The 22869-nt window shown below is 45.9% G+C and overlaps 1 protein-coding gene across 1 annotated transcript in view; it reads left to right on the top strand.

Annotated features, from left to right (window-relative positions):
* Window positions 1–22869, top strand: part of WLS (Wnt ligand secretion mediator) — a 93216-nt gene that overhangs the window by 53542 nt on the left and 16805 nt on the right. The window contains exons 3-5 of the mRNA XM_038753239.1: window positions 15326–15450; window positions 19763–19924; window positions 22672–22808. Of these exons, the coding sequence (XP_038609167.1) occupies window positions 15326–15450; window positions 19763–19924; window positions 22672–22808 (424 nt within the window). The remainder of the gene's footprint in view (window positions 1–15325; window positions 15451–19762; window positions 19925–22671; window positions 22809–22869) is intronic.

The following is a 22869-nucleotide window of genomic DNA, read 5'->3' as shown; positions in this document are numbered from 1 at the left end:
CCGGATCAGGAGCAAGTTGCTTTGGGGCTCTCTAATCCCTCTTTTCCCCTCCTTCTGCTTGCTCCAGAGGCATTCCCAGGTCCCTCCAAACAGGGCCGCCACTTTCAAGGCTGTATCCATTCTGGCTGGGGAGGATGGTCCCCTTGCTTCTCAGGAGTTCTTTGTGAATGCAGTGTGGGTAGCATTTGAATGCAACAGTCACTCAGATGATGGTCATCAAGGCCTTTCATCCCTTCAGGATACTTCCTGTTTCCCATAGCGGTGTACCTTAGAAATGTGTTCATACTCCTGAGATCCCATCCCAGCTCCTTTGATCCTGGGAAGCCAATGTTCTACACAAATCCCCAGAAATATTCAGTGGTCATGTTCACTGAGCATTGAGAGCTGTGCTAGGCATCTGGGTAGATGCAAGATAATTAGATCAGACACGGTGGCTGGTCTGCCTGGGACTCGGGGCCTAAGATGGAGGGAGAACAGGTATTTTATCTCCACTGTAGAGATGAGAAAATTGAGGTTAAATGACTTCCCCAAAAGAATGGCTCAATGACAAAGCTGGGATTAGAACCCAGGAATCCTGACTGTTAAATCCTGTGGTCATTCCACAAGGCTTCCCTCCCAACGTCTCAACTCTGCAGCTAAAAGTTCCAGGAAAGAGCTTCAATTTCAGCTGGGTGTGTGTGGGTGAACTTCCAAAAATGAGCAGCCGGGGTATTGATTAGGTACTTTCTCCATGCAGAACACAGTACTCCCCCTTGGAGAACAGGAATACAGGCCCTGCCCTGCCTACGAGGAGTTTACAGTTTACAGAAAAGATGAGTACCCAGGCAAATGTGAGTGAATTGGACATGACAGATTGAGACATGAAGAGATGAATAAATCAACTCAATATAGAGGCTGAGGAGATCCTTGTTCAAGAAGGTGGAGGTGTGTGAGGAAATTCGGGAGTAGGAAAAGGTAGCTTTTAAGAAAAGACCCTTGAAGTAGGGAAGGAGGGGTGGTGGTGGGAGAGGTGTCAGAAAAGGTTGTCGTTTGTGGAACCTGGGTGGCATTCTTGGCAGTGGGAAAGGTGTGTTCAAAGGCAGAAGGCTTGAGAGGGAAAGCAAGTACGGGGGAAGCAGCGTGGCTCAGTGGAAAGAGCATGGGCTTGGGAGTCAGAGGACATGGGTTCTAATCCTGGCTCCGCCTCTTGTCAGCTGTGTGACTTTGGGCAAGTCACTTAACTTCTCTGTGCCTCAGTACCCTCATCTGCAAAATGGGGATTAAGACCGTGAGCCCCACATGGGACAACCTGATCACCTTGTCTACCCCCTAGCGCTTTGAACAGTGCTTTGCACATAGTAAGCACTTAAAAAATACCATCATTATTATTGAGAGAGCAGGATGGTCAGGACATGTACTTGTGAAGAGAGAAGATCAAACTGTGGTGAGAAGCAGACCCGAAATGTCACCAATAAGACTGCTAGAATGTGCTACTGCACACCTTTCTATGGAATTGCTACTGGTTTCTTCGAGTGTGAGCCCTTCCTGGGACAGGGTGCAGGTTTAATTCCTTCCTGTATCCCTTTTTCAGTGCTTAGTACAGTGCTCTTCACATAGTGCTTAATAAAAACTATGATAACTACACCTGATGAAATATTCCCTTCTGGCCCTAGAGACAGCAGAACTAAGTCCCAAACTGGAGCCTTCCAGAACTGAATGCCTGACTCACCTACCAGAGTCCCTTAAAAATACACACTCGCTAGTGAGCAGACGAATACAGTTTGGAAGTACATTCTATAAAAATAAAATTATGTTGGCTGTTTGTTTCGAGTCACTGGGTGGGGAAGAGGATGGGGGTGTGCTGGAAGAGTATATTTAGTCCTGACATTAAAAAATGTATCACAGACACCAACACAGGAAGCAGGTCTTAGGTGAGTCAGGGTATAAATAGCAAGGCAAAGTTTTCATGCTGTGATGGGCAGCCTACCCTTGACAACCTTGTCCAGCTCACAGACTTCTGTCTGGCTTATTTTTGGGGGGGAGTGGTCAGGGGACGGGGGCGGCCAGAGGAAATGAAAGCTTAGGGGTGCCTCTTCTCATCTGTTGCCGACTTGTACTTCCCAAGCGCTTAGTACAGTGCTCTGCACACAGTAAGCTCTCAATAAATACGATTGAATGAATGAATGAATTCCAGGATTTCACAGTCATTAGTAGGGGACAGGGTGGGTTGCAAGCCTGAAACGATGGGAGCCACAAAACGTGGACAGTCACAGAAGATTCCTGCGATGGCAGGGCTAATGTCATGTGTCTTGATCAAACGATGATAATGGTGATTATGATGATTATGGTGTTTTGGGGTTTTTTTGTGTGTGGAATTTGTTAAGTACATACTATATATGCCAAGCACTATTCTAAGCACTGGGGCAGATACAGGATAATCAGGTTAGACAAAGTCCCTGTCCCATAAGGGGCTCACAGTCTTAATTTCCATTTTACAGATGAGGGAACTGAGGCACAGAGAAGTGCCCAAGGTCACAGGGCAGACAAGTGGCAGAGCCGGCATTAGAACCCAGGTCCTTTTGATTCCAAATCCCATGCCCTGTCCTCTAGGCTGCACTGCTTGTTCAGTGCATACTACGTGTCAAGCACTGTTCTAAGCACTAGGGTAGATACAAGATAATCAAGTTGGACACAATCCCTGCCCTGCACGGGGCTCAGGGTCTAAGTAGGAGGGCGATCCGGTCCCTGGATGGAGCCCCTCAATTCCTCGCTGCCCGGGAGAGACCTGGATGGGGGAAACCTGAGCCGGGAATTCCTCAAGGTCACATAGCAAGAAAATGATGCAATTGTAGACAGTCCTCAGGACCCTTCTCTGAGCCTCTGCCCATCTCCCAGCAACTAGAAATACCCCCCCCCCCCTTTTTTTTCAATCTTCTGGATTTTTCACGGTACAGCAGTAAGGGGACAGTGGCCAGCGTGCTTTCTTCAAAAGACTTTAATAGGTCATCTTTTAAGACCTGCTTACCATCACATTTGAAACGGGGCTTCTGAGCTCTGCGGGAAGCTCGGATCCTAGAAGCGGCCGGCAATTGTTGTTTTAAGCTGCAGAGCGGAGACCGGGGAAGAGCGGTGATCTCTTTGAAATCGGGCAGGCTTCTCTACCTGCAAAAAACTAGGACCTCAGGGATAAAATTTTCTGATCGCTATTCTCCTTCTTGGCTCTTGGTTTGTGTGCTCTACTGTTTATGTGGGTGTCATCCTACCCTCTCCTCGCCACACCCTCTTGTTTTTGTGGAAATGGAAGGCAGCTTCGATCCTGGTTTGAATTTAAACAGGAAGGCTTGGATTTGGGAGGGCAAATCCAGCTTTGAATCCAATCATCACATATTTTTAAAGCATTTAACTTGGTACAGAACACTCTACTAAACTCTTGGGAGAATACAGTGGAGTAAATAGGCATGCTTCCTATCAGGACCATTGAAATTGTGTGTGTCTCTTGAGCAGACTTCCTCCCATCCTCCTTGGGGGTTCTCACCACCTTCAGTCAGTCATTCAGTGGTATTTATTGAGCTCTTACCATGTGCAGAGCACTGTACTAAGCACTTGGAAGAGCACTTGGGGAAGCAGCGTGGCTCAATGGAAAGAGCACGGGCTTTGGAGTCAGAGGTCATGGGTTCAAATCCTGGCTCTGCCACTTGTCAGCTGTGTGACTTTGGGCAAGTCACTTAACTTCTCTGGGCCTCAGTTCTCTCATCTGTAAAATGGGGATGAAGACTGTGAGTCCCACGTGGGACAACCTGATTACCTTGTATCTACCCCAGCGCTTAGAAAAGTGCTTTGCACATAGTAAGCGCTTAACAAATACCAACATCATCACAGTACAGCAGAGTTAGACATGTTCCCTGCCCACAACAAGCTTATAGTCTAGAGACCCTCCAGCTCAGCACCTTCCTTGGCCCTTCCCCCCAACCCTAAAATTTCCCTCTTCCCACTTTGTCAATCTTTTCCTTCGTGGGTCATGCCTCTGTGTGCCCATTTCTTATTAAATAGCCATATTTTGGAATCACTTCAAAGGCAAAACACACAGTATTTGTTCTCAACATATGGATGGCTCTTTTGAGAGGGGCAGGGGGTCGAGGGACAGCCTATTTTTCAGGGCCAAACAGAGGGTCTGGATTTCGATCCAGCCCCCACCCTGTTGAAGCAATCCCGCACACTCTTTGTGGCCTTATCAATGTCTCTGTTTCCTGGAGGGCTGGAAAGAGGGGAGGAGCGGGTGAAATCTGGTCCCCATTGAAGTAGTGAAACACACCTGCAGTGAATACTTTGGGTAATTGATAATGGCGGGTAACTTATCTGCAAATAAAACTGGGAATCCTAATTCAATGCAGTAAGTCTTCACATAAGCTGTATGAAACAAATAGTCTGTGTGAATAACATTGGCCAGGCTCCAGCAATAACACAGCTGTTGAAACAGCTTAGTCACCAGGGCAATAGCTGAAGCTCTGTGAGGGAATGTTTGTGTGCAGTAATCTGACATTTAGCTGGTTGGCAGCAACCCTGAAAGTGAAGGAGAATTAGTGGGGGGCCGTAGAGATAATCTGGTTCCCGGCCATAACGGTCTCTTGTTTCTTTTTAAAACCAGACGTTCCTCCCTCCCTGGGCAAGCTGATGGGGTTCCCATCACCGGAGTTAAAGGAAAACTGAAATGGTTTAGGAAGGGAGAGTCGGTGGGGGCATGGGGAAAGTTCAACCCAGCTCATTCCTTTCCCGAACCCTGCTTCTCTCCTGGATGAAATGTGATTGGCTCTTTATTCAGTTGAGCAAAGAGAAATGCAGGGCAGGCAATCTTATTCTCTAGGAAATGATGTGATTCTGTGTCGCTCAAATGTATTGCACGGACCAAATGAGGAGCAAGTTTCCTGAAAGGAAAAGGCTGCTCCTCTTATCATAGGTGGTGCCTGAACTTGTAGCGGCAACATCCTGAAAAAAGCTTTCATCATTTTCCTCATGATTTTGGAACCATATCTGGCCGATGCTTTGAATTTAGGCTATCGGCTCTTAAAAGGAAGTCTCCTTTTGTTCCCTCGTAATTCTTCCATCTTTTACTCCGCCGTTCTTATTCTTCGATCACTTTTGTTTCTCAGCGAATGGGGCTGTATGGAACTCCCTGCTCATCTGTTTTTAGCCACCGTGGCTGTAGTGTGAATGGAGGCCTCTCCATAGTTGTATTCACCACAGGAACTAGGTAGAATTTCTGGTTGATGGCTGAATTTGCTACCTTTTGAAACTCTCGACTCATCACTGAAAGGGACAACGGCTATTCTGTCCTTCTCGCAAAGCTTTGAAACTCTCGGGGCATAGAATTTCATAGAGGGGGTTAAGGGTGCTGAAGGAAATTTCACTTGCTTTTCAATATTTTAAAACGTGCTGGGTTGAATTTCTTTGCAGGTGTATGGCTTCTGGAACTAGCTCCTTTTTCTGTTTGTATTTTGAGAACTAGAGGTTGGTTGGAACATCGTGAAGGAAACACCTTTTTTTAAAAAAATGGCATTTAAGCGCTTACTATGTGCCAGACACTGTAGCTAATAGAAGCTAATCAGGTTGGACACAGTTCATGTCCCATATGGGGCTTATGGTCTTCATCCCCATTTTACAGATGAGGGAACTGACGCACACAGACAAATTAAGTGACTGGTCCAAGGTCACACAGCAGACAAGTCGGGGAGCCGGGATGAGAACCTAGGTCCTTAGGACTCTCTGCCCATGCTCTTTCTTATTAGGCCACGCTGCTTTACTAGAGACATTGAGTGCTGGACTTAGAGTTGAGCATGTTTCACAGCATGTGACGAACCCGAGATCCCCTTGGGCATGATCTCCTGCACTGTGCCTTGGGGGTACTCAGGATATGCCAATACACTCAGTTCTTCTAAGCACAGGTTTCAAGTCAGGATGTGGATAGGACACCATTAAGGAGAGTTCTTCCTACAACACAAGGCAGATTAGGTGGAGCATAAATTCTATTAATGTAAGCTGAGTTCCAGTGTTAGAAGAAACAGTTGTGTACGCAGCCATGGTTATCATTTGCTACCACTCTGCTTCCCAACCTCTGCCTGAGACTTAAGGAACTGCACAAGTCTTTATGGTGCCTCATGCTTTTATACCTTTACAATGTTGTGTTTCACATAGCCAAGTATGACTTACCGAATGCTATTTTAAAAGAATTCATGTTATGGAACAACAATATAGGAATTTGTATCAAAATTTGAGTCATGATTTCTTTGAGCCTTCTAACCCCTAAATCATTAATTCCCATAGACACGATGGTTACTGTACCGTGAGGTTCTTTGGGAAAGTAACTACGGTGTTCTGGCAGAATTGGGTGCATTATTTAAAGAGCAATATTATTCACCAGTCAAGGTTCCCAAAGGTCAACTTCGTTTAGTAGGTTTCCCTCATTTTCCTTTTTTGGGACATTTTCTTTTCATGCTGAAACAAGACTATGTTGATGTCGTATTTTAGAGACATGCAGAGAGAGATACAGTTTCTGCAGGTCAGCCTGATAAGGGTTGGTAAATCCATACATTGAGCTTCTCTCATTGAGAGATCAGAGATAGGATGGTTAAGCCAAGTTAAGGCTTGGACGAAAGAACCAAGGCAGCAGTTTGTGTATCACCCACGACGGATATTATGTACATATCGATAAATTGTATGTGTAAATGAGCCTGTAAGCTCATTGTGGTTAGGGAATATGTCAACCAACTCCATTGTATTGTATTCTCCCAGGTGCTTAGTTCAGTGCTCTGCACATGTTAAGTGCTCAATAAATACCATTAGTGATGATGAGGTTCAGCCATATGTGGTGGTTGGGGGCTGGGAGTTGGGCTAGAGGATAAAGGCAGGTTTGAGTCACCTGGGCTATCCTTCAGGGTGCCTAAATCAGGCATGAGCTAAGGCAGGGTGATTCTCTCTTGTCCTAACAGCCCTTTCTCATTACCCAGCAATTGGACCACCATGGCCCCTTCCTAACGGGCCCGGCTTTTACCAGTTGGGTTTGGTCAGAACAGTCAGGGCTGGGTTATAGACTGGCTAATGACTTTTGGACTTGGTCCAGACCTGGCTGAGCCCCCAAATTTCAGCCCACACGAAGCCCAAGGCCCTGAGGAGATTATAATTACAGAAGCAACATCGTTATGGGGTTGATCAATTAGACCATCCAGCCAGCTTGCTGTCACCAACAGCAACAGTGCGATGTTTGCCTTTCCTTATATCCATCCGAGTGTGAAGATTTTTTTCCCCCAAGAATTTACATCTAGAATTCAAGATCCTTCTAGAATCTTTGGATATTTTATATCTGTGCAACTTCCTCTGGTAAATAATTTTAGATGCTTGTCCCCCTCCAAGTAAAAGAGATTTTGTGTTGGTTTTTTGAGGGGAGATGGCAGGTTATTAAGCACTTTCTGTGTGCCAGACACCATATTAAGCACTGTAGTGTTTCCTTTAGCTTTGGAGGAGAGCCCCCTTAGATCATAAGCTCCAGGAGGACAGGGATCATGTATTTTACCTCTGTTTCGCTCTCCAGGGTGCTCAGTTCTCCTAAAATAAAGGGGTTATTTTCTTGATGAATACTGCATCAGTCGATTAGTTGGATTTATTGGGAGTTTGGGAGAGTGCAATATAATTATTAGACATGATCTTTACCCTCAAGGAGCTTTCAATCTAGTAGGGGAGGCAGACACTAAATGAAATAAATTCCAAAATCAGGAAAAGAAGGAAAAGGAGATCATGAATACAGATTAATGCCTAGGTAATAAGGTATGTAAGATTTGTGCAATTATGGAAAACCTGCTATATAGTACATTCTGCTTTACCCAACGTAGACACATCAATCAATTATATTTATTGAGCGCCCACAGCATGGAGAAACACTTAACTAAGTGCTTGAAAAAGTAGAATATAACAATGTAACCAAATTGTTAGACACATTCCCTGCCCACAGTGAGTTTACATTCTAGAGGATGTGCACAACTGTTCCGTACAACATGACATTGCTGTTTTCTCCAGATGAATATACACCGTTGGACAAATGCTCCCTAATTCTGCCATTGCGTTCTTTCCAAAATGTTGTGAAATACCTTGCTAGAGAAGAATTATCTGAACAGCTGAGTGATTGATGAGATTGTTACACCAATCCCATTTTCAAATTCATTGATAGCACACTGTCAAACACAGATTGCCTTTATAGTGATATTTTCATTACCAAGTTAGGGGATAAACAGCTTCCTTTTATAGGTGCAGAATCTGTGTGTTTGGCTGTGATTTTAAAATTGGGAATTTTTCCAGATGAGAAGATGGAAAGATACACACACCTGGGTTGTGGTGAAAGGGGCAATTGGTAGGACTGTTAGACTGGTTTCAGAAATAAAGATGCTACTTTAAGTTTGTCAGTGCTTGTGCCCAAGCCCTCTAGGCATCTTAAGAAAATAGGATGAAATTATACTTAGCAGAGGCGATATGCTCATCTCAGCGAGATTAGCTGCTGTTTATAGGGTGGGGCTTGATTCATTGGAAACATTTATGAGAATTCAAAAGAGGATTCAGTGTCTTCGGCCCTGCAGGGAACCCCCAAGGTTCTGCTTGAAACTGAGATGTGGAGACAAAAAAATCTTGTCCCTGCTGATTCTTGGGGAGAGCGGCAGATTTTGTCAAATGCTATGCTGTGCGATGATCAGACTTCCCAATTCACGCTGAGGGAAGGGCAAAGAAAAACCTAAAAGCAGGGAGATCATAAAATCAAGCAATCAATGGTATTTACTGAGCACCTACTGGGTGCAGGGCACTGTACTAGGCACTTGGGAAAGTACAATAAACTAGGGTTGGTAGACACAGTCCCTGCCCCAAAAGAGCCGATAGTCTAAAAAAAAAATAGTAGTTTTCTCTCCTGTTCTATTATCCTCTTTCTCGCTCTGCTCTCTCCACCCTTCTCTCTGCTTTCCATCCCTTTCAGTTTGTCTTTGGTCAGCACCATGGAATTTTCTAAATCTGGCTCTCCTCTGTGCCTACCTTGGATTTCACTTCTGCTGGAGTCATGCTTGCTCTCTGCTGCTCCCCCTTTATTCCCCCCCTGCCCAGGAGTACCCACAAATGCCCCTCTGGACACACAGCAGAGCAAGTCGTAGTCAGTCAGTCGTATATATCGAGCGCTTACTGTGAGAAGCAGCAAGGCTTAGTGGAAAGAGCACACACTTGGAAGTCAGAGGACGTGGGTTCTAATCTCCACTCTGCCATGTCTGTTGTGGGACCTTGGGCAAGTTACTTAACTTCTCTATGCCCTAGTTACCTCATCTGTAAAATGGGGGTTAAGATTGTGAGCTCCATGTGGGACAGGGACTGGGCCCAACCTGATTTCCGTGTATCCGCAGACAAGTGCAGCATGGCTCAGTGGAAAGAGCACAGGCTTTGGAGTCAGAGGTCATGGGTTCGAATTCCACCTCCACCACTTGTCTGCTGTATGACCTTGGGCAAGTCACTTAACTTCTCTGAGCCTCAGTTACCTTATCTGTAAAATGGGGATTAAGACCGTGAGCCCCACGTGGGACAACTTGATCACCTCGTATCCCCCCCAGCACTTAGAACAGTGCTGTGCACATAGTAAGCGCTTAACAAAATGCCATCATTATTATTATTAAGTGGCGAAGCTAGGATTAGAACCCATGACCTTCTGATTCCCGGGCTCATGCTCTACCCAATATGCCATGCTGCTTCTCAGAGATGAGAGGTTTATTATTATTATTGATGATAATAATAATAATTTTTGTCCTTGTTAAGTGCTTACTATGTCCCAAGTACCTCTCTAAGCACTGAGATAGATGCAAGTTAATCAGGTTGGACAGAGTCTCTGTCTCATGCGGGGCTCACAGTTCAAGTAGGAGGGAGTAGGATTCATCCTCGTTTTACAGATGAGGAAACTGAGGCCCAGAAAATTAAGTGACTTGCCCAAGGTCACCCAGCAGACATGGGGCAGAACCGGGATTAGAACCCACGTCCCAAGCCCAGGCTCTTTACACTCCACACTTCCTGCTCAGAAACACAGGACTAGTTATGACAAATGGGCCCAGCTGAAGGCTGACACCTATTATTCATTCAATCATATTTATTGAGTGCTTACTGTGTGCAGAGCACTGTACTAAGCACTTGGGAAGTACAAGTTGGCAACATATAGAGACGGTCCCTACCCAACAGCGGGCTCACAGTCTAGAAGGGGGAGATGGACAAAAAACCAAAACATATTAATAAAATAAATAGAATAAATATGTACAAGTAAAATAAATAGAGTAATAAATATGTACAAACATATATACATATATACAGATGCTGTGGGGAGGGGAAGGAGGTAAGGCAGCGTGGATGGGGAAGGGGAGGAGGAGGAGGAGGAACCTATGGAGATTTGCTCGGGGAACAGAAATAGGCAGGCCAGACCGCAGAGCCTTCTCTTCCCATCATTTTGCTTGCCACCTTGCAACTTAACCAAGTTATTGCCATGAAGCTACTCATTAAACATGAAGGCCAGCTAGCCAGAGTAGGGGAAAGAGGAATCTACAGTCTTAATCTGAGGGTGGAGATGTGAAACCTTTGATTTGGGAATCTTTAAAAGTAGCAGTTCAGGGAAGTTCAAATTGTGGTGGTACAGGAAACAGGTAGGACCAGTGCCTTTGGTTTTATAGGGAGGTTTCAGCTTTCCAGTGGAGCCCTGAGAGAGGGAGAGTGTACCAGATTTATTTGCCTTCTCAAAGGATTTCCAAATTTGACTGTGCACCTTCATTATCTCCTGGTTTGGAGAAGGACCAGGAGCTCAGAAACTGGCGATTAGTTTAAGAGATGTAGTAATTAAAACTGAAATTTATTGCTGAGGCCACATGGCTTCCGAGGGAGAGGGAGAGAGAGCCATCTTCAATAGGTCCTTCTCTGTCAGTCATTGAGCTGTACATGTTTGGGTGTTGAAATACCCAAGCCTGAGGACTGGTGATTTTGGTAGACAACCCTGGAGAGACTTGGGCATTCATTCATTCAGGCCTTGGTCTTCAATTCATTCATTCAGTAGTATTTATTGAGCGCTTACTGTGTGCGGAGCACTGAACTAAGTGGTGGAAAAGTACAATTGGGCAATAGAGACAATCCCCACCCAACAACGGGCTCACAGTCTAGAAGACTGAACAATTCTGAACAGTATCCTCCAGAATAAAAACAACAAAACATGAATGCAGCCCCATAGTGCCTATGTAAATATTCTTATCTGTATTCTCTCTATCCACAATCTAGTTTACTGTCTTTCCTCCCCTGTAAACTCTGAGCTCCTTGTGGGCAGGGTCCCATCCAAGTGCTCAATTCAGTGCTTTGCACTGTGTTCAATAAATACCATTGATTGATTAAGGACAGAGCACTGTACTAAGCAGAAATCCTATACTGGTTAATGATGTCATCCACGAAAGGATAAGAACACGAGGTTTATAATTCCAGGACGTAATGTTCCTGCATAACCAAACACCTAGATGGCCACAGGTGTCGGAAAGACAGGGATTGGCTCATCTTTTTGGATTAGGATAATTCTGATTTAGGTAGCACACATTCTGGCCTCTTGGGAAGAAGCTAACAGGGATCGTTAGTATAGGATAGCAAGGGAGAGGTCACTGCTTTAGAGCATTATCCTTTTTTTGTGCGTCTTTTCTTTGTGTGTGTGTGTGTGTGTGTGTGTGTGTAGGGGGGAAGCGTGCATCTTTTTTTGGCTATCATAAAAGGCATTCAAAAAAGCTTTAAGAATCTCTCCATCCCTCACTCGTTACACCATAACGGCAGAAACAAGACATTATGATTATGGTATTTAAGTGCTCACTAGATCCCAGACGCTAGCTGAGGGTGTCCTAAGTTTGCTGCTCCACATTCTACCTGGTTTGGCCACTCCAGGCTCTCGTGGGTGCTGGGTAGAACATACACATGACATCACATGGGTTAAGCTGTGGACGTGGCACATAAGTGATGGGTTGTCATGTGCCATTTTGCAGAAATCCGCCAGAGGCCACCTGGCCTAGAGCCTTTCTCAGGAAAAAGATGTTGGGGGGGAGCACACTCCCGATGCCCCCAATATCTCTCCCCTTGTTTCAAGGGCTTTGCAGTCTCCTCCCAGATCCCTGTGTCCACAAGCACCACTTCCAATCCAGAAGTTCTGTGGCAGGAGCTGAGCCCAAGTCAGTCAGTCGTATTTTATTGAGCACTTTATGTGTGCAGGGCACTGTACTAAGCACTTGGAAGGGTACACTATAACAATAAAAAGACACATTCCCTGCCCACAACAAGTTGGAAGGTCAGGCTCTGGACGTAGACAGTACCAGACAAGGGACAGGACAGCTGAAGATGAAAACTAGAGAATTTACCGCCCTGGTGTTCTCCCCCTTCTAGACTGTGAGCCTGTTGTTGGGTAGGGACCGTCTCTATATGTTGCCAACTTGTACTTCCCAAGTGCTTAGTACAGTGCTGTGCACACATTAAGTGCTCAATAAATACGATTAAATGAATGAATGAATGGTGTTAACACCACTTGCATGCAGGCCAATCATCATAACCCAAGGGACACCCCTATTACCCCATCCTCCTTTCTTCAAAGCTGGAGTCTGAAGGGACATTGCAGATGGCCTCCTCCCCAGTATTGCTTCCTGATTATGGACCCACGGCCTTCTCTAGGATATTTTTTCCTGCCAGGCCTGGGAAGAGCCACTGAATTCTGTGGGCAATGTAGCTCACCGAGGGAACTGATTTGATTTAACCCACTTCCCCTCCGTGGTTGCACGAATTACATGAGCTATATCAGAGCCAGGGTGGCCATCTGTTCTCACTTCTGGTCTTGACTCCCCAAATTTACTCAGGGTGACTGGTCCAGCAGCCACTTGGATGGACTAGGTTGGGAGAGGTGCAAGGGCCCACTGGTTTGGGCTGAGGGAGCCCAGGGATTGGGGGATGAAGGGGAGGGAAGTCGTGGGGGGACAGTGAAAGGGCCAGGAATGCAGTACAGAAGCCAACACCCTCAAGGATCTTACTATCAAATCCCTGACTTGCTCTCTAGTAATTCCCTATGGACTGCATATCCATGAGTGCATCCAAGCCCCCACTGAACCTACTGATATTTAAGCTTTGTTCGACTTCCTGAGGTAAGAGATTCTTGGTGGAAGTTTATGGGGCCCTTATCATCCCTGAACATATTGCTAGGTGTATTCCTGACCCCTTCGCTCCCGAGTCACGAAACTCATGGGTGGTAGTCAAGACGGAGAGAGGCTAGGTGCTTAAAATAAAAATACCAGACATAAAGGCGCCCCGGGGCTGAGTCCAAACCGGATGGGCCTCAGACTAGCTGGAAGCCTGTCTGTGTGGTATAAAATGGCCACCTTAAACTAATCGCTTTAAAAAAATATTCCCTGATTTGTTGTCTCTGTCTTCACGTTGGTCTGTAATAGTGTATAACAGACCTCACCAGGATTGGGGTTGTGGAATGTGGGGCAAAAAGGTTTATTGAATGTGGGGCTAAAAAGTTTATTGAATGTTTAGGAATTAATAAAACCAAAATCGTGGGGGGATTCATTAATAATTGGTATGTGTTAAGCCTTTGACTCTGCCAAGCACAGTACTAAGGAAAGTACCCCTCCTCCAGCCCCACAGCACTTTACTTCTTGGGGCCTCAGTTACCTCATCTGTAAAATGGGGATTGAGACTGTGAGCCCCACATGGGACAGGGATTGTGTCCAACCCAATTTGCTGTATCCATCCCAGCACTTAGTACAGTACCTAGCACATTGAAGGTGCTTAACAAATACCACAATTATTATTTATATATCCATCTGCAATTTATTTTAATGTTTGTCTCCCCCTCTAGACTTTAGATCCCCTTGTGGGACAGGGATCGTCTATACCTTCTCTTTTGTATTTTACTCTCACCTAGCACTCATTCAGAAGGGAGTACAAAGGACCCGAGTTCTAATCCTGACTCTTCCACATGTCTGTTATGTGACCTTGGGAAAGTCACTTTACTTTTCTGGGTGTCAGTTACCTGGTCTGTAAAGTGGGGATTAAGAATATAACGGGGGCTGTGTCCAACCTGCTTAACTGTATGTACCCCAGTGCTTAGAACAGTACTTGGCATATAGTAAAGCACTTAGCAAGAACCATTATTATCATTAAAACAGTGCTGCGCCCACAGTCAGCCCTCAGCAAATACCACTGATTGATAGATAATCAGGCTGGATACAGCCCCCACCCCACATGGGGCTTACTTGGGAAAGACACTGATTAAATAAGTGAGCAAAGGCTCTTAGAAGTCCTGAGAGTCCGGGGGGAAAGTGCTCCTTGAGTTCCTTTGAGGTGCTTTGTAAGTACTGAGAAGGCTTCAAGGTCAGAGGTTTCTGATGAATGGTGTACTCGACAGACACCATCTTCAGATGAGAATAAAATGAAATTGGCAGCCTTTGACCTACTGTGGCTATTCAAAGAGGAGAGCCAAACAAGACAACCCAGAGTTTCTCAGAGGACAGATCTAGGTATTTCTCCCCCTTTTGTCAGGCTGAGTGAAGGAGAGGCATGACCTCAGGTTAATGATGTAAGTGTTGGAGGAACGTGGAATTAAGGGTATCTGGCAAGAAAGCAGTTTCTTTCTCAGAGCCAGCAGGCCAAGTTTGAGTGCGAGCCCACCCCCCATTATCCCGCAGGCTACCCTGAGCCTTCCTCCTTGTGTGTCAGGGGACTTGGGAGCTTGGAATCCCGCTGTGCAGACGGCTCCCCTGAGACCCGCTCTATTTGTTAAGCCCTTACTATGTGCCAAGCATGGTACAAGGGGCTGGGTAGATGCAAGATATTCACATTGAACAAAGTCCTGCTCCCATATGGGGCTCCCAAGGAGAATGGATATTTAATCCCCATTTTACAGGTGAGGAAATGGAGGCATAGAGAACTTAAGTGACTTGCCTAAGGTCACATAGCGGGTGGGATTGAACCCCTTATAAACTAGACTGCAAGCTCTCTGTGGGCAGGGAATGTGTCTACCAACTCTCTTTTATTGTACTCTCCCAAGTGCTTATTACAGGGATCTGCACACAGCACTGATAAATATGATTTATTGATTGATGAACCCAGTTCTGGGCTGTTTCCACTGGGCCACACTACCTCTCTCCCTGTGGTCTTTCTCACTTCTCACCTATCAGGCCCTTGTGGAGTTTGTAACCGGTTCATTAGTTCGTTTGTTTCATTTATATTTTCATTCATTTATCCCCTCCAACCCCAACTAAATGTTCAACAATCTTTCCTACAGGAGAAAACGCGGAAGTGTCACTGGATGTATCGTTGGCGTATCGCGATGATAAGTTTGCTGAATGGACAGAAATGACACATGAGAGGGTCCCCCGGAAATTAAAATGCACCTTTGCCTCTCCAAAGGTAGGTTCTTACCACTTGAGACTTGGCTCTCAGGACACTCTCTTACCCTCCTCCTCCTCAGACTTGATGAGGGTCCACTTTGAAGACCACCCCCCTCCCCCTGAGGCCCCCAGTGGCCTCAATTCTGGCCTTGACTCCACCTCTGAGAAGCAAGCAATGTTGAGGGGAAGGAGAGGGAAGCTCACTTAACCAAAAAGGATAAAAGAAGTGGCTCTCGCCCACAGGAACCTCTGCTTTGAATTATTTAACAAGTGCTACTCACCTGGAAGGAGCCTCTCATAATTGTGGTTAAGCAACTCTGATACATGACGGAAGGGCTTTCAAATGCCTGCCTTGGGCATTTGGAAAAGTGACCCCTTGTCCCGCATTTGTTTTCTTCCTCCTCAGCCATTTTATATGGTCAGGATCCACACAACCCATTTCCCCTTGCACTGCCAGAGAAAGGCGCTTCTCAAAAGGCCCTGCTGAAACCCGAGAGTAAAGGGGAGAATCTAGGCATTGTTTGGCACCGCTGATTTTTGTGTTCACCATTTCACTGGTCCATGGTTGGTGGGACCCAGACTTGAGGCCTCTCTCCACCGCCTCTCTGTGTGCTGCAGTCAGTCATTCAATCAATGGTATTTATTGAACACTGTGTGCAGAACACTATACTAAGCACCTGGGAAAATACAATACAGCAGAGTTGGTACATGTGACCCCTGACCACAAGGAGCAAGGGGTGACAGATATTAAAGTGGATTAGGGATAGGGGAAATAGAGTATAAGGACGTAGACATAAGTACTGTGGAGCTGGAAAGAGCATCAAAGTTCCTAAGGAGTACCCGTCCAGGTTCCTAGTCAACACAGAGGGAAGGGCATTTAGGGGAAATAAAGGACTTAGCCCCTTCACCTCATTCGCTGAGGTTTCTTTCACCCAACCCTTCCCACCGGATCCCGAGAGACTATTGGATCATATTTCCAGGAAAGGTGCTTTTTCCTGGGTAGGAGTAGGGAAGGACTTTCCAAAACCTGAAGACTGGGGAGAAGCAGCTAGGCTTCTCCCTCACAATGGGTAAAGGGCAAAGTGTTACAGCAGGAAATGGAAGGTATTGGACAAAATGCTAAACTCCCTTTTAGGTCCACTCATTCATTCATTCATTCAGTCGTATTTATTGAGAGCTTACTGTGTGCAGAGCACTGTACTAAGCGCTTGGGAAGTACAAGTTGGCAACATATAAAGATGGTCGCTACCCAACAACGGGCTCACAGTCCAGAAGAGAAGCAGCGTGGAGTAGTGGCAGTCAGAAGGTCATGGGTTCTAATCCCAGCTCTGCTACATGTCTGCTCTATGACCCTGGGCAAGTCACTTCACTTCTCTGTGCCTCAGTTCCCTCATCTGCAAAATGGGGATTGAGACTGTGAGCCCCATGTGGGACAGGGACTGTGCCCAACCCGATTGGCATGTATCCACCCCAGTGCTTCGTACAGTGCCTGGCACATAGTAAGGACTTAACAAATACCGCAATTCTTATTATGTCCAGTAAAGGGGACATTAAAAAGGGTCATGGTAAAAGGACCCCACCCCAACCAGCAACAGGAGGGGTTTTGTCAGGGATGTCTGTATCAAGCTGACTAGAACATTTAACCCAGCTCTTCCGCCCTCTCTCCCCCTCCCCCATTTGCCCCTGGAGTTTTCCCCTCTGGGGTTTGGCTGTGGCAGAGTGAGAGGACCTGTTTGAGTGGGTTGTATGGATCCCTGCCTGTCAGTCAGCCAACAAGTGGTTGGCCAAACCCACAAGGGGTAGAGAAAAATGTCCCATTGCCACTAATTTCTCTCTCCCTTCTCTCCCCTTCTTCACCCTGGCCCTGCCACCTTTTCTTGTAAGGACTGGAAAGATCAGTGGAGTCATGACTCCCTTTAAAAATAATAATAATATTAAAGTGCTTACTCTGTGCCTAGTATTAGTGCCAAATGTTCATTTTGAGTGTTGGGATGGAAAGGGGGCAGGGATTTTAGGGGGAAGGGGGATGAGGACTAAAAGACTTCCCAAGAGTTGCTTCTTTACCCTGGCTCCTCCACCTTTCTTGTAAGGGTTGGAGAGTGCAGTGGAACCAGAGGGCAGCGGGGCTGACATCATGATTCCTTTTATTATCATTGTTATTATTATCAATAGTAATAGTAATATTTAAGGGCTTTGCACCAAGCATTTGTGCCAGCTTTTCATTCTATGTGGGTGGAAAGGGGGACAGGGATTTTAGGGGTGAGGGGGATAAAGATGAAGAAGGATGTCCTTGAGCTAGGTAGTAGGCCAGAAAGCCAGCATTGGGTGGGGGGCTGGAGGGGACTGGTCTTTTCAGCCCTGACTGGAAATTCACAGGTGTTGTCAGTGGATTGGAATGAACAAATTTGAGAGGCCAACTCAAAATCCAATGAGCAATAGCCCCCTTGGTTCCAGGGAAAATACTCTTATGTCACCAAGCCCTGAGCAAGAGACGATCAACCAATCAATCAGTGGTATTTATTGAACGCTTGCTATGTGCAGAGCACTGTACTAAATGCTTGGGAGAGTATAGTACAGCAGAATTAACAGACATATTTCCTGCCCTTAAGGAGTTTATAGTCTAGAGGGACAAGATAATACTCAGATCAGGCAGACCTAGGTTCTAATTCCAGCTCAACCACTTCTCTGCCCTATAACCTTGGGGAAAATCATTTAACTTCTCAGTTACCTCCTCTGGAAAATGGGGATTAAGACTGTGAACCCCATGAGGGGCAGGAATTGTATCCAAACTGATTAGTTTGTATCTATGCAGAGTTTAGTACAGTGCCTGGAGCATAGTAAGCACTTAAATGCCATTAAAAACAACAATCCCTGTCCCACCGGGGGGCTCCCATTCTAAGAAGAAGGCAGATGAGGAAACTGAGGCTTACAGAGGTTAAGTGACTTGCCTCAGGGCACATATAGTAAGTCAGTGGCAGAGCTAGGATTGAATGTTGGATCTCCCAGATTTCCTGTCCTTCCACAAAACACATTTTGCTACATAGTCAACTCCTTTTGAAATGACTCGTCTGTTCTGAAAGAGGAAGAAAATAACTAATCAGGCTAGAAGCTGTTTTACAATTGTCTCCAGATGTTTATGCCAGAGCCCGCCTTCCCATGTCCGTGTGGGATTTTTTTTTTTTAATTTAGCTGAAGCCTCTTTTCTTGGTGATGTAATTTAGATCTCTTGCAGCTTTTCTTACCTCAAACAAGAAGGAGATGTGCCAGGGATGTTTTTCACATCCGCTTCCTAATGACAGCTGCTTAATTATCTCTGGGATATGTTAATCTGTTTGTGAAGGGTGCGAAAGGAATCCTCAAATCTGGGCCTTTTGAGTGCTGTTTAAATTTAGTCCTGGGCTTCAAAGCCAAACAGCTCAGCCCCTGGTGGATAGTGAAGTTAAAAAAGCAAAGCAAAGTTACCACCTGCTGAAGCTTGTCCTAATTATCCATTTTCCAGGGGAAGGAATTGAACTTTTAGAACCTGCACAGAGAAGAGCCCTGGGACACTGTGAATTGGGGGAAGAGGGGGGTGGGGGGAGAGGGAGGAGCGGGTTGGAGGATGGAATTGACAGCCAGAGCTTGAGAGCCCAGAAGCTAGTATCTAGCTTTTCCTCCTTCTATGCATTCATTTGTATTTATTGAGCACTTAACTGTGTGCAAAGTACTATACTAAGCACTTGGGAGAGTACCATATAGCAACAGAAACATTCCTGCCCACAAGCTCACGGTCTAGAGGGGAAGACGGACATCAATATAAATAAATTCCCAGAGTCCAACCTGCCTGACTCCAGGGAGAATGGGAGCTTTTCTCTCCCGTTGTTTAGAAGACACGGAATCTGGAATGGAATCAAGCCTATTGCATACATGTGTTCTCACAACCCCCCACCCCCCCCACACACACCAGCAGGCCTCTCCTCAAGCACAGCCCAACTTATTTTCTGAAATGAAGCCACCCTCTTCTCCCCCTAAGGCAGCACATTCTAAATTCACATAGCTTAGAAGCCCTAGAACCTCTGTGGGAGCCGAGCTGGGTTTGTGTTGAATTGGAGATTGTGGTCATTTTCCTCCATCTATCCGCCCAGTTGCCGGGCGGGCTATAATTTGGGCACCTTGTGGCCTGGGAATGTGACTCTTTGACCAGACGGGTTGCATCCACCAATCCTGACCCGCCCAATTGGCTATTTCGAGTGGGTTTGGTGGCCGCGTTTAATCCCATTATCACTGGCTTCATTCTGCCGAACATTTGGCCTTTCTAACCCTGCCCTCCTCTCCTGTCCACCCTGCTCTAGATTGCAGAGAACGAGGGTCGTTACTACGAATGCGATGTCCTTCCTTTCATGGAAATTGGGACCGTGGCCCACAAATATTACCTCTTCAACATCCGGCTGCCAGTGAACGAGAAGAAGAAAATCAACGTTGGGATCGGGGAGATAAAGGATATTCGCCTGGTGGTGAGTGGATGCATCTCCCACTAGCACTGATATGTCGGTCATATTTACTGACCGTCCACTGGGTGCAGGGCTCTGTAATAAATGCTTCAAGGGGCTTCGAGCATAGCAGATGAGACAGAGATGATTTACAAATAGCAACGAGACGTTTAAATAGTAGAGTAAAAGTGTCAATCAGTAGAAGCAGCGTGGCTTAGTGGCAAGAACCCGGGCTTGGGAATCAGAGGTTGTGGGTTCTAATCCCGACTCCGCCACTTGTCTGCTGTGTGACCTTGGGCAAGCCACTTCACTTCTCTGTGCCTCAGTTCCCTCATCTGTAAAATGGGGATGAAGATTGTGAGCCCCACGTGGGACAACCTGATTACCTTGTATCTACCCCAGTGCTTAGAACAGTGCTTGACACATAGTAAGCGCTTAACCAGTACCATTATTGAGCGCTTAAAACAGTGCTCTGCACACAGTAAGCGCTCAGTAAATATGATTGAATGAATGAATGGCATTCATTGAGCGCTTGGGAGAATACAGTACAAGGATTAGAGAGGTTCCCTTCCCACAAGGAGCTTACTGTGTAGAGGAAGTAGTAGGTACAGATATGCTGAGATAAAGATGGTGATAGGGGAGGTGTAACCTGAGAAGATGATAAATTATTGGTAGGGGAGGATTCCTGGAGGAAGTAGGATTTCAGAAGGGTTTTGAAGATGGGGAGAACTGTGGTCTGGTGGATTTGGAATTAGCATGGTGTAACGGATAGAGCATGGTCCTGGGAGTCAGAAGGGGTCTAATCCTGGCTCTGCCACCTGTCTGATGTGTGGCCTTGGGAAAGTCACTTTACTGTGCCTCAGTTACCTCATCTGTACAATGGGGATTAAGACTGTGAGCCCTATGTGGGACAGGGACTATGTCCAACCTGATTAACTTGTATCCACCCCAGCACTTAGAACAGTGCCTGGCAAATAGTAAGAGCTTTGCAAATCCTATTATTATTATTTGAAGGGGGGAGGGTCTCATGCAGGAGATGGAGGAAGGAGAGAGGACAGGTGTGGGTGGTTTAGCAGAACAGAGATAGGTGAAGTAAAGTACTGGTCTGTGTTTCTCACAGAAAATGGCGCGAGGTGCCCCCCTCCACCCACCTCTTCCATTTCAGTTTTCATCAGCTCTCACACAGGAATTGAGCAGGGGCTGGAGAAATGAGCAGCGGAGCTGGAAGATAGATTTAAAGGCTCTGGGGGGATAATACGGCAGGCTCTCAGTGGTCTCAATTTTACAGCTGCTTTATCAGTACGAGCAAGCTGCTGTATGCAGTGTCGGATTAAATTTCTCATTTCTTCATTCAAGTGCCTTGGTAAGGCTTTTTAAGAGTTCATGATTCATGGAATTATGACACAGGTTTGTATTAATGAAGTTTTACTTTCAATCTGCTGTACGTTTTGTAGGGAAAAAGTCCATTTTAGAGGGTGGTTTCACTAAAGTGTCTTTTTGGATGTTGGTCTTTTTGGAGGTGATGGGATCTAATGGAAGGAGCTTAGGCCAAGGAGTCAGAAAATCTGAATTCTAGTCCCAGCTCCAGCCCTGGCTGCTGTGTGACTTTGGGCAAGTCACCTAACCTTTCTGTGGCTCAGTTTCCTCTTGTAAAATGGAGATGAACATACCAGAGTGTCTCTGCTTTACAGGGCTATTGTGAGGATGAGTAATGTCAAACTGCTTAGGTAAAATAAAAACTGCTGTGTACCCTCAAGGTATTATTATTCTCATCAGTCTTGAGTCCATGATTATCCAGGCTGACTGGTTTTGATTTGGCATTTTCTGAAACGCCTGAAAGATTGCTTGTTTCCAAACTTTATGGCTCAAAAAAAGAGTAGAAGTGATGTTTTTTTCTTGTCATTTGAGAAGGAAGAGGGGTCCTACCAGGAAAAAGCAGTTTTCAGAATTAATTAAAACTCTATAGCGAAGACTCACAAAAGTCTGGCGGGGCAGTGTGGACTGGTGGAAAGAACCCAGGGCTGGGAGTCAGATCTGGATTCCAATGCCGACTCTCTCCCCTGACATCCTGAGTGACCTTGGGCAAGTCCCTAAAGCTCTCTGGGCTTGACTTTCTCCACCTGTGCAATTGGAACCCTTCCTCATTCCCTCGCTCTCAGGGATGTTGGGAGAACAAAACAAAACAAATTGATTTGGAGGTGCTTTGGAAAACAAAACTACAAGTGCTCTCAAGTTATTATTAATAATAAAGCACCATAAAATTCAGGGCCCCATCAATAACCATAATAATAGTACTGAGTAATGGAAAGCAGCCTGGGCTTGGGAGTCAGAGGACCTGGGTTCTAATCCCAGCCCCGCCAATTGCCTGCTGTGTGACCTTGGGCAAGTAACTTAACTTCTCTCTGCTTCAGTTTCCTCAGCTGTAAAATGGGGATTAAATACTTGTTTATTCTCTTCCTTAAACTGTGAGCCCCAAGTGGGACAGAGACTGTGTCTGACCTGATTAACTTGTGTCTATCCCAGTGCTTAGAACTGAGTTTGACACATAGTAAGGGCTTAAAAAATGCCATAATTAATGAGGAAGTTAATTTAAGTAGGGCAATGAAATTAATTTCAAGCTCTTCCTGGGAAGGCACTGTATCTTTTGGTTCTACTGTATGCTCTTAAGTGCCTGTTGCAGGGATCTACACACAGCTGCTGGGACTGAGAAAACCCCCAAAACACTGGTGCCAGATAATCTCTTTAGCTTCAACAATCTATCTCTTCCTCAGGGAATCCACCAGAATGGAGGCTTCACCAAGGTGTGGTTTGCCATGAAAACCTTCCTCACGCCCAGCATCTTCATCATCATGGTCTGGTACTGGAGAAGGATCACAATGATGACACGACCACCCGTCTTGCTGGAAAAGTGAGTTGGGACCCCAGGTCTGTCGTCTCTGAACGCACCTAATGCCAAAGTGGCCTAGCGG

Source organism: Tachyglossus aculeatus, chromosome 10 (assembly GCF_015852505.1).
Source record: "Tachyglossus aculeatus isolate mTacAcu1 chromosome 10, mTacAcu1.pri, whole genome shotgun sequence".
NCBI classification, from domain to species: Eukaryota; Metazoa; Chordata; class Mammalia; order Monotremata; family Tachyglossidae; genus Tachyglossus; species Tachyglossus aculeatus.
Note: the sequence above shows the minus strand (reverse complement) of the source record. Positions and strands in the feature narration are given on the sequence as shown.